At 35.9% G+C, this 14337-nt stretch overlaps 1 protein-coding gene across 7 annotated transcripts in view; it reads right to left on the bottom strand.

Moving 5' to 3' along the window:
• Positions 1–12208: 12208 nt before the first annotated feature.
• Positions 12209–14337, bottom strand: part of LOC115219652 (transcription factor 12) — a 171008-nt gene continuing 168879 nt past the window's right edge. For 6 of the 7 annotated variants that reach the window (XM_036509591.1, XM_036509592.1, XM_029789823.2 and 3 more), the window contains one exon: positions 12209–13788. In XM_036509591.1, the coding sequence (XP_036365484.1) occupies positions 13496–13788 (293 nt within the window). In that variant the 3' untranslated portion in view covers positions 12209–13495. The remainder of the gene's footprint in view (positions 13789–14337) is intronic. The other variant, XM_029789826.2, reaches the window with a different exon arrangement.

The raw sequence follows: 14337 nt of genomic DNA, 5'->3' as shown, positions 1-14337 counted from the left end.
GATGGCTTGACAGGAGCTGGCAAGGCCAGAGGGCATATCAGGCTCCATAGTCTGTTTCGGCTTGGCTTCTATGGCTTGATGCCCTTCCCAATGCTAACCACGTTACAGAATGTACTGGGTGCTTTTTATGTAACATCATCACCAGTGCTTTTCACATGGCACCAGCACCCACACCAATGCTTTATATGTGGCACTTTGGTTTTAGGATCTCAATTCTGTTATGGTGGGTGGGTCTCCTTCTGTACAGCAGTGTGCCACATATCTCGGTCCCCTGTCATCTCCTTTGTAAGGTTCAGCATTTTGAGATCAAATGCAATGCTAATCCTTTGTTTTGAATTAATCAGGCATTACCTTGCAGCTTCAATGTTTCAACGATGTCATCATCATCATCATCGTTTAAACGTCTGCTTTCCATGGTAGCATGGGTTGGACGATTTGACTGAGGACTGGCAAACCAGATGGCTGCACCAGGCTCCAATCTGATCTGGCAGAGTTTCTACAGTTGTATGCCCTTCCTAATGCCAACCACTCCAAGAGTGTAGTGGGTGCTTTTACATGCCACCAACATGAGGGCCAATCAGGCGGTACTGGCAACGGCTACGCTCAAATGGTGTTTTTTTACGTGTCACCTGCACAGGAGCCAGTCCAGCGGCACTGGCAATGACCTGGCTTGAATGTTTTTTCATGTGCCACCAGCACAAGTGCCAGTAAGGTGACACAAGTAACAATCACGCTCAAATAGTGCTTTTTACATCCCACCCACACAGGAGCCAGTCCAGCGGCACTGGCAACGACCTCGTTCAAATGTTTTTTCACATGCCACCGGCACAAGCGCCAGTAAGGCAACGCTGGTGTGATTGTTAATTTTTGGAATGACATAGCAGTTTAGATGTCGGAGGCAGGATTTGGCTGGTTTGAACATAAAACGGATAGAATTTTTTTTTTCTGGAAATGGCAGGTTTAAATGCTAAAGAAATGTAGGGTTTAAATCTGAATAACACAACTGACAACAACAGAAAAATCATGTATAATCATTTATCTTTAATCTGCTTCAGTCATTGTGGCTTAGTGGTTAGGGTACTTGGCTCACGATCGTAAGGTCATGAGTTCAATTCCTAACAGTGTGTTGTGTCCTTGAGCAAGACACTTTATTTCACATTGCTCCAGCCCACTCAGCTGGCAAAAATGAGTAGTACCTGTATTTCAAAGAGCCAGCCTAGTCACACTCTGTGTCATGCTGAATCTCCTGAGAACTATGCTAAGAGTACACATGTGGTGTACTTGCATGTTAATTTCACAAGCAGGCAGGTCAGTGGATCAGATCACCTGGAACCATCATTGTTGTAACTGACGGAGTGTCAGTTGCCAGTTAAAATCACTGGAATTGAGGCCATGCTGGAGCACTGCCTTGAACAACTGTTAGTCAAATGAATCAACCCAGTACTTTTTTTTAAAGCCTGGTACTTATTCTATAATCTCTTTTTACCAAACCGCTACATTATGGGGATGTAAACAAACTAATACCAGTTGTCAAGCAGTGGTAGAGGACAAACACAGATGTAAATACACATACTACCATATATATATATATATATATTTCTCTTTTACTTGTTTCAGTCATTTTGACTGTGGCCATGCTGGAGCACCGTCTTTAATCGAGCAAATCAACCCCAGGACTTATTCTTTGGAAGCCTAGTACTTATTCTATCGGTCTCTTTTGCTGAACCGCTAAGTAATGGGGACGTAAACACACCACCATTGGTTGTCAAGCGATGTTGGGGGGACAAACACAGACACACACACACATACATATATATATACACACACATATATACGATGGGCTTCTTTCAGTTTTTGTCTACCAAATCCACCCACAAGGCTTTGGTTGGCCCGAGGCTATAGTAGAAGACACTTGCCCAAGATGCCATGCAGTGGGAATGAACCCAGAACCATGTGGTTGGTAAGCAATCTACTTACCACACAGCCACTCCATATATATATATAAGGTTTGTGCATGTGCATGTGTGTGTATGTGTGTTTAAATATATATATACAACAGGCTTCTTTCAGTCTCTATCCACCAAATCCATTCACAAGGCTTTGGTCAGCTTTTGGCTATAGTAGAAGACACAAGCCCAAGGTGCCATGCAGTGGGACTGAACTTGGAACCATGTGGTTGGGAAGCAAGCTTCTTACTATACAGCCACACCTACCCCTAGCCAAATCAGCTTGACATAGTGCGTGATACAGCCGACCCTTTAAGTTAGAGGTACAATCTCTCTAATGGGCACCCATACACTTCTGTCCAACCAGTTTCACTCACCCGGCACAAGCATGGCTGTGTTGTTAAGAAACTTGCTTTACAACCATTTGGTTTTCAGTTCAGTTGCACTGAGTAACACCTTCGGCAAGTGTCTCCTATTATAGTTACTGGGCTGACTAATGTCTTGTAAGTAAACCTGGTGAATGTAAACTATGTGGAATTTCATTTCATACATACACAAACACACACACATATCAACCATAAAAAACAGAAAGTATGAGAACTTGTGTGTATGTGGATATATGTATATATATATATATATATATGAAACATTGCAACCTGCTGTTTATATTAATTTTATACACTTCAGTGAATTGCTAAATCATGCCAAAGTAGGTATTAGAGCTTTGATTAGCCCTTAGGCTCATCAGTTTATGATAAAACGTCCAAGCCATGACAGTAGAGAAAAAGGAACACTAACCCTTTTGATACCAACCTGCCCTTGATTCTATGATGCAAACTTACCATTTTAAAGTGATCTAGATTTTGATAACAATGAGAACAGTTCCAAGCACCAGCTTCATCATCATCATCGTTTAACGTCCGTTTTCCATGCTGGCATGGGTTGGACGGTTCGACTGGGGTCTGGGAGGCCAGGAGGTCGCGCCAAGCTCCAATATGATCTGGTGATAAATTCATTTTACTAAATACTTCATTATTTTCAAAATTAACCAAACCAAAGATAGCGTATTTCAATAGAAATATGATCTCAAAAGGATTCAATACAGTTGAAGCTCACATGTGCAACATAGAAATTTAAAATGCAATTCAGAGACAAAAACTCCCTCTAAAGAGGCCCTTTTGATACCAACCTGCCTGTGACTATCCTTGGTTCTATAATACAAACACTGTTTTAAAGTGGTCTAAAGCCTTGTGAGTGGATTTGGTGAACAGAAACTGAAAGAAGCCCACATTATATATATTTTTTGACCCCCAGACAGTTTTTACTTCAAATTTTTATAAATTTTTTACTGATACTTGATAAGATGAGATTCATCATCGAAACCAGTAATATTTTCTTCATATAATTTTAAATCATTTTATTAAATTTCTTCTTAAATTGAAATGTCTTAGATTTACTTGTGCTATTTTCACCTCCCTCTTTTGTATATATATATATATGTATGTGTGTGTGTGTATGTATATATATATATATGTGTGTGTGTGTGTATATCTATGTATGTATTGTGTTTGATCTATCACTTCTTGACACCAGTGTTGGCTTGTGTTTCCTCATAACTTAGCAGTTTAACAAAAGGGACTAAAAGAATAATTACTACAACTTCAGAATAAGCAACCGAGATCAATTTGGTCAACAAAACTCCTTCAAGGTGATATTTTAGTATGAGTGAAACGAGTGAGAGAAAAAAGATAAATAAATAAAAAAAAAGTGAGAGGAATTTTGAAAATAACTTTTGTCATTTTAAAGTTGATGTTTAGAACATAAATTTACCAGAAATTTTGATGAACAATTTTCTGCATTTGATGACATAAAGAATGCATAAGCTTAAATAATAATGTATTTTGATGATGTGTTTGCTTATTTTTTAGAATACCTTTGTAGGGAGGGTAAGGAAAACTGAATTTGGTTGGTTTCAACATAAAGCAATCAGAAAATTTGTGCTGGATTAGGCTGGTTTAAATGTTAAAGAATTAAGACAGTGATTTAGTATCATAGAACTAGGAGTGATTTTTGTTTGGTTGGTTTCAAAAGGATTGTTTAACCTTTAAACCAGCAGTATCTGGTCCAAATATTTTACCTGCTTTATGTTCAAACTGGCCAGATCCAGTCTCCCACACCTACCCTACAATAAACAATCATAATAATCTAAAAATAAACAATCATATCATAAAAATCTTGAAGGTATCATAGGCTGTGTATCATGGCTGTGTGGTAAGTAGCTTGCTTACCAACCACATGGTTCTGGGTTCATTCCCACTGCATGGCACCTTGGGCAAGTATCTTCTACTATAGCCTCGGGCTGACCAAAGCCTTGAGTGGATTTGGTAGATGGAAACTGAAAGAAGCCCAGCGTATATATGTGTGTGTGTCTGTGTTTGTCACTCCAACATCGCTTGACAACCAATGGTGGTGTGTTTACGTTCCTGTAACTTAGCAGTTCGGCAAGAGAGACTGATAGAATAAGTACTAGGCTTCCAAAAAATAAGTCCTGAGGTCAATTTGCTTGACTAAAGGCGGTGCTCCAGCATGGCCGCAGTCAAATGACTGAAACAAGTAAAAGATAAAAGAGGTATGAGATAATGCATGATTAATTCGAAACAATGAATGAAGTAGTGAGAACGGATTTTTGAGGAAATGACAAGGGGCCAGATATGATTTGAGTAAAATCGCTGTCTTCCACACATAGAGGCTTATCCTTTCAGGTGCTGGTGCCACTTGAAGAGCACCTGAGCCAGTGCTGCATTAACACACCTGTGCCACATAAAAAGCACCCAGCACACTCTGTTGAATGGTTGGCATCAGGAAGGGCATCCATCTGTAGAAACCATGCTTCAACAGGCAGCTCTATGTCAAACCGTCCAATCCATTCCAGTATGGAAAGAAGACATTAAACAATGATGATGATGATGAATGTGAATAAATAAGCATTACATTTGACAGAGTAATGTAAATGCTAAAGAATTAAATATTGTTGATTCAAAGCAGAAAACCTGCTAGTTTTATATTCAAGTATTGTACTATTACATATTTCTTAATTGTGCATAACGGAAATTCATAGCAAGTTACGTACAGTTGCACATGTACTTCAGTGAAATTATGGACTAATTAAAATAACACACAAACATATTATTCTCTAATTTTATTCACGTTATTTCCTGTAGTAAGTTGTGAATGACAGTAGTTCACAAGGTTATGAATAATGAATGGATATGAAGTGCTTGTTGGTAAGCAGGTCACAAGACAGGAAGACAAATACTGAGGCCCTTGTAACCAAAGACTTAACCCTTTAGCATTCACCTTATTTTGTAGCTTTGCGATTTTGATGAAGTAACTGTTAATTTTTAGAATGACATTGTAGGGTAAGTGTGAGAGGCCAAATCTGGCCAATTTGAATAGGTAAAATATTTTGGCCATGTATGGCCACTTTAAACCTTTAGCTTTTCGATTTTTCTGTCAACTGTAGAGATTATTTATTGCTATTGTTTTGGATTAATTATGCATTATCTCATAGCTTTGAGAGTTCAATAACATTACCATGGCATTTTTAGAATAACATAGTAGGGTCGGTGTCAGAGATCAGATCAGGTTGGTTTGAACACAAAAACAGATAAAATATTTGGGCCAGATTGAATGCTAAAGCATTAAACACTTACACCAAGAAACAGATAAACATAATTGGTTGGTTCACCCAGGGCCATAGCAGAAAACACCCTGCCCAAGATTCCGCTTGGTTGGACTGAAAGCAAAATTACATGGTTGCAAAGCAAGTTGTTAACCAGGCCACCATATCGGCATGTATGTAAGCAAAATATTAAGTGATACAAAAGACTGTTTAAATGCCATCAATTATGTAAGTGGCTCACTTAGTAGTTGATGGCATTTAGATCACTTTGAACCATTACCATTCAGATTATACCATTAAATGTAATGCCTATTTATTTGTCGTTTTTAATTAGCTGTCATTACATGGTAGCCTTCTTGACTGTAAATTGTCTTGCAAGGTACTTGGCAACCTCACTGGTGGCAAAAAAAAATTTTAAAAAAGCATCCTATACACACTGTAAAGTGGTTGGCATTAAGAATGGTATTCAGTTATAGACACCATGCCAAAACTGATATTGGAGCCTGATGCAGCTCATTGAATCCTGTCAAACTTTCCATCCCATACCAGCAAGAACAGACATGAAGTGAGGATAATAATTACGGTTGAGACCTCTGACATATTTTATTGGTTTCAGTCACTGGATAGGGGCACTGCCTGGAAGGGTTTAGTCAAATTGATCCCAGTTCTTATTTTTTCTTAAAGTCTGGTTTTTATTCAATCAGTCTCTTTTATTGAACTGCTCCATGATAGGGACATAAGCAAACCAACACTGGGGAACACACACATAACAAATTTCCTTCAGTTTCTGTCCCCTAAACTCACCTACAAGGTTTTGGTTGGTCCGAGGCTACAGTAGAAGGCATTTGCTCAAGGTGCCACACAGTGGGACTGAAACCAGAACCATATGGTTAGAAAGCAAACTTTTTACTATGCATGCACCTCCTTCATGTTTCAGGGGGGGGGGGTGCACTGGATTTTACCCTGTAATTCCTAATATGAAGGAATTAATTATTGTAATCGTCAGCAAAACAGGTTCTAAGAAAATGCTGCAATGGCAATTTCTAAAATAGGCACAAAGCCATAAATATAAGAATTCCTTGATTTACAAATAGTTATCAGGCTTCACTTGTTTCAGTTACTGAACTGCGGCCATTCTGGGGCACTGCCTTGAAAGGTTTAGTTGAACAAATCAAACCCATTTTTATTTCTAAGCCAGGTACTTCAGTTGTCTCTTTTGCCAAACTGCTAGGTTGCAGGGATGTAAATAAACCAACACCAGTAGTCAAGCAGTGGAGGATAAACACAAATACATAGAGATATAACCACAACAGGCTTCTTTCAGTTTTCGTCAACCAAATTCACTCACAAGGCTTTGCCCAGGGCCATAGTAGAAGACATTTGCCAAGTGTTGCAGTGGGACCAAACCCTAGACCACATAGTTGGGAAGCAAGCATTTTAGCCACAGAGTCAGGTCTCAACACTATAATTATTATGAACATGTGGGTTTTTTTTAGATTATACAACCAAACTCACACCCCCTTATCTGGGCCCCGCAGAAATCAGCTGTTACAGTTTATCCTCACACAAAGCATTTCAATGACTGGGGTTACAAGACACTATTATAATGTGCACTGGAGTTGTGTTTTCTGAGATGTGAAGAAAAGATGACCAAAATAGACATTGACACTCTACAATTAGATACTTTATGAAAATAAAAACAGTGCTACCTGAAACCAGATTTTAAAACCTGTATATATATATATCCACACTGAAGTAAACAAAAACAATGTCCTTTTTGAAGAATATGCTTTAATATATGCATTACAAAATAAAAACTGCAAGTTGTTTACAGCATATAAGGATAAATATCACTTTATTTTGCATAATTTTGTAGCTTTGTACAGAAAAAATGAGAATGAAAACAAATAATAGTAATAATAAAAATAGTAGTAGTAATAATAATAATGATAATTAATGATAGTAATGATGGTGATAATAGTAATAATAATAATAATAATGGCTAATAACTGATTTTGTATTTTTGTTTTTGGATTCTTTAGGTGGCCTCCCTTCTGATAGATGCAGTGGCCACGAATTTTTTGTTTGTTTTAATTTTCTTTTCCAGTTGAATGACCGACCTGACATATTGTGACAGCCATGTAACTTGCCTTACCTCCTCTGTAGGTGGAACAACTAAAAACTATTGACGACATTTTGGCTGGCTTCACCTGCTGACACACACACACACTATAATGTTAAATGTTGCCTTTAAAGTTATATATAGAGAAAAGGAACTGGAAGCTGTGATAATCATGCCTTTCCAGCAGAGCATTAGTGAATAGTTGCTCAAGAACCTCCTGCAACACCATTAAGCTTAAGAATTTTTTATAGATAACCATGATCTCAGATATTTTGTTCCACTGGCAAGAGAGAGAGAGAGAGAGAGAGAGATTTTCATCATAACTAGGAGACAGAAATGAAGCTCAATGATTCCAACAGAGAACCAAGTTCATGTTGCAGACTCAGTTTTTTAATGACTCATTGAAGGATATAATCAATTTAATCAGGTTGTATATTAAATTAAACAGGTACTTCATCTTATTGACCTTAAACCACAAAGATACATAAAATATTCTACTCTATTCTAGGCACAAGGCTTGACATTTTGGAGCGGGGGGGTCGATTAGATCGACCCCAGTACGCAACTGGTACTTAATTTATCGACCCCAAAAAGATGCAAGGCAAAGTCCACTTTGGCAGAATTTGGACTCAGAACGTAGACAGATGAAATAGCGCTAAGCATTTCGCCCGGCATGCTAATGTTTCTGCCAGCTCGCCGCCTTAAAGATACATAAAATATTGCAAGGTGTATCAGTCTATCATTTTACCTATTTATGCCAATCCACAGATAATTGTTTCTAACATGGGCACAAGGCCTGAAATTTGGGGAATGGAGACTTAGTTGATACTATCAATCTCAGTATTTCACTGTTGTTTTATTTTATCCCAACAGGGTGAAAGGCAAAGTTGACCTCGGCAAGATTTCAATTCAGAAGAATGCAAAGAACAAAAACTCTCTATCCAATAATAATAATAATTATAATTCTTTCTAATTTTGGCACAAAGCCAGCAAATATTAGTGGGGGGGGGGGTAATCAATTACACTGATCCCCCAATACCTGACAGGTAGTTATTCTATCGATCCCAAAAGGAATTTTAATTCAGAATGTAAAGCCAGACAAAATGCTGCTAAACATTTAATTGGACACACTAACAATTCTGCCAGCTTGCCACCTTAATAACGGTTTTTAACTTTGGCACAAAGCCACAAATTATAGTGGATGGTGTAATAGTTGATTTAATTAATCCTGGAGAAAAAAAAAAAAAAGCAATGCCTACTCCAGTACACTTAAGTATGTCCAGAAGCCTATCATCTGCCAAACACAACATCTAAATCTATAGGAGAGGACGTATAACCAATTGACAGACAGTATATTACTGGTACTTATTTCATTGATTCTCCCCCATAAGAGGATGAAAGACAAAATCAGCCACAGCAGGTTTTGAAATTAGATGATAAAAGGATGTGGCTTAACACCACAAGGCAACATGTCTCCAGCTCTGCTATTTTTTATCATCTTATTGAGCCTTTTCATATTTAGCTGCATCGTGTTTTAAAATAAGATTTAGTGTCAAGCCACAGGTATCAGCCAGGAAGCAAAGATATGTATGTGTGTGTGTGTGTATGGTTAGTAGAGTTGTAATGAAGCTAGCTAGCAGAGGGCTGTCAACAATAGGGGCAGGTCATGGTGTTATACGATAAGCTTCACTGTAGTCAACCATCTTCATCCGACTCAATAGAAAGAAGTCAGTAATAATACACATAGAGGGGCTGCATTGCAGACAAACACCCATACTCACGCAAATGCGCACACACACACCCACACCCAGCATACACATACACATTCTCACACACACGTCATCCGATAAATGTATTTACATATATTCAAATCAAAGCATACATAAGCAGATGGATCTGAAAAGATAGTAACATCGGATCATATAGTGCCAGAATCAAAAAAGTCGGTAGTTCAATTCTCACTTCAAATCTCTTGGGGTTTTTTCCCCTCCTTTTTGTTTTTCACTTATGCCCAAATGTTTATGTATAATTTCATTTGATCATGCACACACACACACACAAACACACATACACTCTCATAGTAAATGAACTTTTAAATTGTAATGCAGCATTATGAGCAGTATGATACCAGTAGATACATCTGTGTGTGAGTGTATATATATTTATATATACATACACATTTATACATATATATGTATATATATATATAATGACACACACCCATACCCAAACAGTCATGCACACACACCGCATGTGTGTGTCGTTATGTTAAAAGCTCATTGAGAAGAATCTAAATTTGAACTTGCACTTCAGGTTTCATCCAAAGTATGTAATTGAAATGAATTTTGATCATAGAAAGATGGCAGTCGGTAACAATAAAAGTTAGCAACCAATTAAATATACAAGATTTCCCACAATCCATTCAGATAGCAGTTCAATTCGGTCCAGTATGTTACACCATTTGTTTAGGTTTTGTAACTAATATTTATTTAAACAAGAAGTGAGGATACTAATGCAACTCTTTTCTAGTTATTAGTTTTGAAGTAATTAACCACAGTTGTTAAAAAGGACATTAAAAAAAAAAGGAAAAAAAGAAAAAAAAAAAGGGAGAGAAAGTGAAGTTATATTTTGTTAGTTTTTCTAATTAGCTTTAAAATGTGTTAATTTATCACAGATACAAGTTTATTATTGCAAAATGTTTTTAACCTTATACTTTATATTGTCTCTTTTTCTTTTTAGATCTTTAAAAAATATATATAATGGATATTCTTAAAACCTACACAAAGAAAAAAAAAAAAAAAGAATCCTGTAACTAACTGGACCGAGCTTGCCATGGATCTAAACATTTCATAGGAGAAAAAAAAATATTAAACCAAAGATGACAAAAAAAAAAAAGAACAAAATTTTTTTAATGTTTTGCAATACGTTAAGAAATTCAACTCTGTTGACTTTTGAGTCATTTTTGTCTTCTTTGCTCCAGTTCCACTTTCATGTTTAGCATTTTGGCCTATCATAATTGCAAATATTTCTCTAGAACAAGAGATTCAGATCTTAGAAAAGCTGACATATTGCTTTAGAAAAATAAAGAAGAATAACAGTCTAACTTCAGGAAATAAACAAACTCAAACCTTAATATCTTTTACTGTCAGATCTAAAGAAGAGAAGGACTGAGGAGACAATTTGTGGCTGCACTGAAGACAATCTTCATACAACAATGAATCACAGACAGCATGGAAGTTAATGAAATTTTTTCAGTGATTTAACTCTAGCAGCCATTTCTACAGTTACATAACCTTCCTTATTTACATTTCACTTGTTAACTTAGCCGCTTGGATTATTGTTGCATTTCAGGACTTCAGGGTGTGTGTGTGTGTGTGTGTGTGTGTGTCTGTACATACATACAAAAGTATACATAAAACAAACTTGAATTAGCAATGTAGACAACCGCTGGTTCTACAACAGAGCAAGACAAGGTAAATTGTATTTGTATTGTATGCATTAAAAAATATCAGTTGGTAATTGGTAACAAGTGTCCTGCTCATTAATTAGTGCAGAGTTCATCAAATGGTAACCAACCACTATGTAATCAAACAGGTATTATATGAAACCGGCAGCCTTATTTTTTCCTGATTAGTAATTATAATCTTAACTTTTCAAAATGCAATTAACATAATTATATATATATACATACACACACACACACACATATATATATATATATACATATATATATACACACATATATATATACATACATATATATACATATATATATACATACATATATATACATACATATATATATACATACATATATATACATACATATATATACATATATATATACACACATATATATATATATAAAAGAAACAAATACAAAAAAAAGAAGAAAACCCTCTACTCTTCTCTATTTAGTTTCATTATTTTGAACTTAAGAAGAAAATTGCAGTAATGTGTGGTGGTCCACATATATATACATATATATATATATATATATATACACATATATATATATATAAAAGAAACAAATATAAAAAAAAAGAAGAAAACCCTCTACTCTTCTCTATTTAGTTTCATTATTTTGAACTTAAGAAGAAAATTGCAGTAATGTGTGGTGGTCCAGGACAGCAAGCGTTAATATCTTCATCTGTAACATTGAATAGACAGTGATGATACTTGATAATTCAATTGATTGAGGACTGGTTCATTTACAGCAGATAAAACAGTAGATTTATACAAAGTAAACCCCCAAAGATTATCAACAGTTGCCAGTTGAAGATGAAACTCATTAGAAACAAAACGTAGAAATAGTTGCAGTTGTAACAGCAGTAGCAGCAGCAATATTTTTTTTTTTAGCAGTAGTTGTTAGTGAAGAAATAGTGCTCTGATAGTGGAAGTTAACAGGACTGATACAAAATAGTGAATGAAGCATCGTAAATCAATTTTTTTCTTTTCTTTTTAAGTTGAAGCCTGATGCAGGTTTCTATTGATGATGAAATCTGAGAGAATGAAAATAATGAGACTTATTTATGTATGCTTGATTCAGAATGGGACATGCTCAAATGCATGCAAATCTTTTTCATTCTTCAATCTCACACTCAGTTTAGGTATCCACACATTCGCCATCTTTAAATGCAAATTGGATGCTCGGAATAGAAATTATAGAACTACAAATATGTAAGAAGTTATATGATATGTTCACAACAGTCAATCTCCTTTTCTTCATCATTAAAATAAAATAAAATAAAATAAAAAAAAGAGGGAGTCCGTCAACTGCTGTAATCTTTTAGGGGTGTTGTGTTATAACAATAAAACTGAATTTATTTTTAGATTTTTTTTTTTAAGGTTTACATTTTTTCTATATTTTCAATATTTTTGGCTTTTAATTTCTTAATAACTGTACATAATAGAAAGGTTAAAAATTGAGGAAATAGAAGAAAAATAAAAAAAAAAGAAACCATCTCCATTTGAAATATTCAAAATAATGAAGAAAAAAAAATTAGGCTGTATAGATGGGCAAGATCATTTTTGAGATATGTCACACCACTAATATCTGCATGTCTTTGACTCTGAAGAATTAATTTAGGATCAAAACCATTGTGACAGATCAATAGTGACAATCAAGCTTTGTTCCACACCCCAACCCCAAAGGTTTCTAATTTGGCGTTTTGAAACGAATGTAAGAAGAGAAATGTTGAGATGAAGAGTCTTTTGTTTTGTTTTGGTTTTTTTTTTGTGTGTATTTTTTTTTTGTTATTTACAACTGAAAGTTGAAAAGGAACCCTCTTATATTCAGTAAACCCCTGAGATTGTTTGGCTAGTTTCTGAGGTTTAAACACTTTCCATAGACAATGCCACTTGAAACGGGAAGAATCGAGATAAATGTATCAAATTAAATGCTAACAAATTCATTCCAAAACGGAAAAGAACTTCCAGAGGAGGGGGGGAAGGGGGCACTGTAGATAACAGTAAGTAAGTCAACACAAAATTATGGCTTTCCAAATTCAAACAAGTCTATATACATGTATACCATGTATATGCTATCTTCTAAATGCTGTTTGATAAAAAGGAACAAAATAAAAATTAAAAAAAAACAATCATCTTCAGAGTCTTTGTGTTAAAGGGGGGAAAAGATTAAAAAAAAAAAAAACAATAATGTAATTGTTGCCATCTATTTATAGAAATAGATTTCAAAACACTGAATGTAGTCCGGTAGTATTTAAAAAAAAAAATGTGGAAATACTAAGGTGCAGCCGATCCTTGGTAAGCAGAAGCAGCCTGAGAGATAATTGAGCTGAGTAAATGTGTGCTGACTGATGAGCCTTGGCCAGCTCGAATAATGTTGCCGTTTGTTGGATCAGGGGAACCCAAGCTACTGGAACCCACAGAACCCATGCTATCAGTCATATCAGTGTCTTGAAATCCAAGAGGACTATTTTCCTGTCCAGCTGCATAACTGCCACCATAGCCTCCCGTGTTGCCAGATCGGCTACCACTTCGTTGTTGCTGACTTCTGCGAATCAACGCCGTGCTACCTGCAAAATACACAAAATAAACTTCACATGAAAACAATCCTGTGATAAAACAACATGCAATATCAATATGTATGAGGCGGGGTGTTGAAAAGTTCCTGGTTTTGGGTAGAAGAATATACAGAAGGAATCAGTTAATTATAATTTCATTCAATATATCTCCTCTTAGATTCTTACACTTATTGCAATGGTTCTTCAGTTTTGCTAAGCCCTGGAAAAGAACTTGGAAATTTGGGCCTCCAATCAGATCTTTCACGATATCCCTAAAGCCAGGAACTTTACAGCACCTCTTTGTATGTGTTCTCATGGTAATAATAAGTTATATTTCTAAGGCAGCAAGCTGGCAGAATTGTTAGCACACCAGGCAAAATGCTTAGTGACATTTCGTCTGTCTTTACAGTACGAGTTCAAATTCTGCTGAGGTCAACTTTGCTTTCCATCCTTTTGGGGTTGATAAATTAAGTACCAGTTGAGCACTGGGGTCGATGTAATCAACTTACTCTCACCCCTGAAATTGCTGGCCTTGTGCCAAAATTTGAAATCAATAATCAA

The sequence above is a fragment of the Octopus sinensis genome, linkage group LG15 (assembly GCF_006345805.1).
Source record: "Octopus sinensis linkage group LG15, ASM634580v1, whole genome shotgun sequence".
In the NCBI taxonomy this organism is placed as follows: domain Eukaryota; kingdom Metazoa; phylum Mollusca; class Cephalopoda; order Octopoda; family Octopodidae; genus Octopus; species Octopus sinensis.
This window is presented reverse-complemented; position numbering and strand designations above follow the sequence as displayed.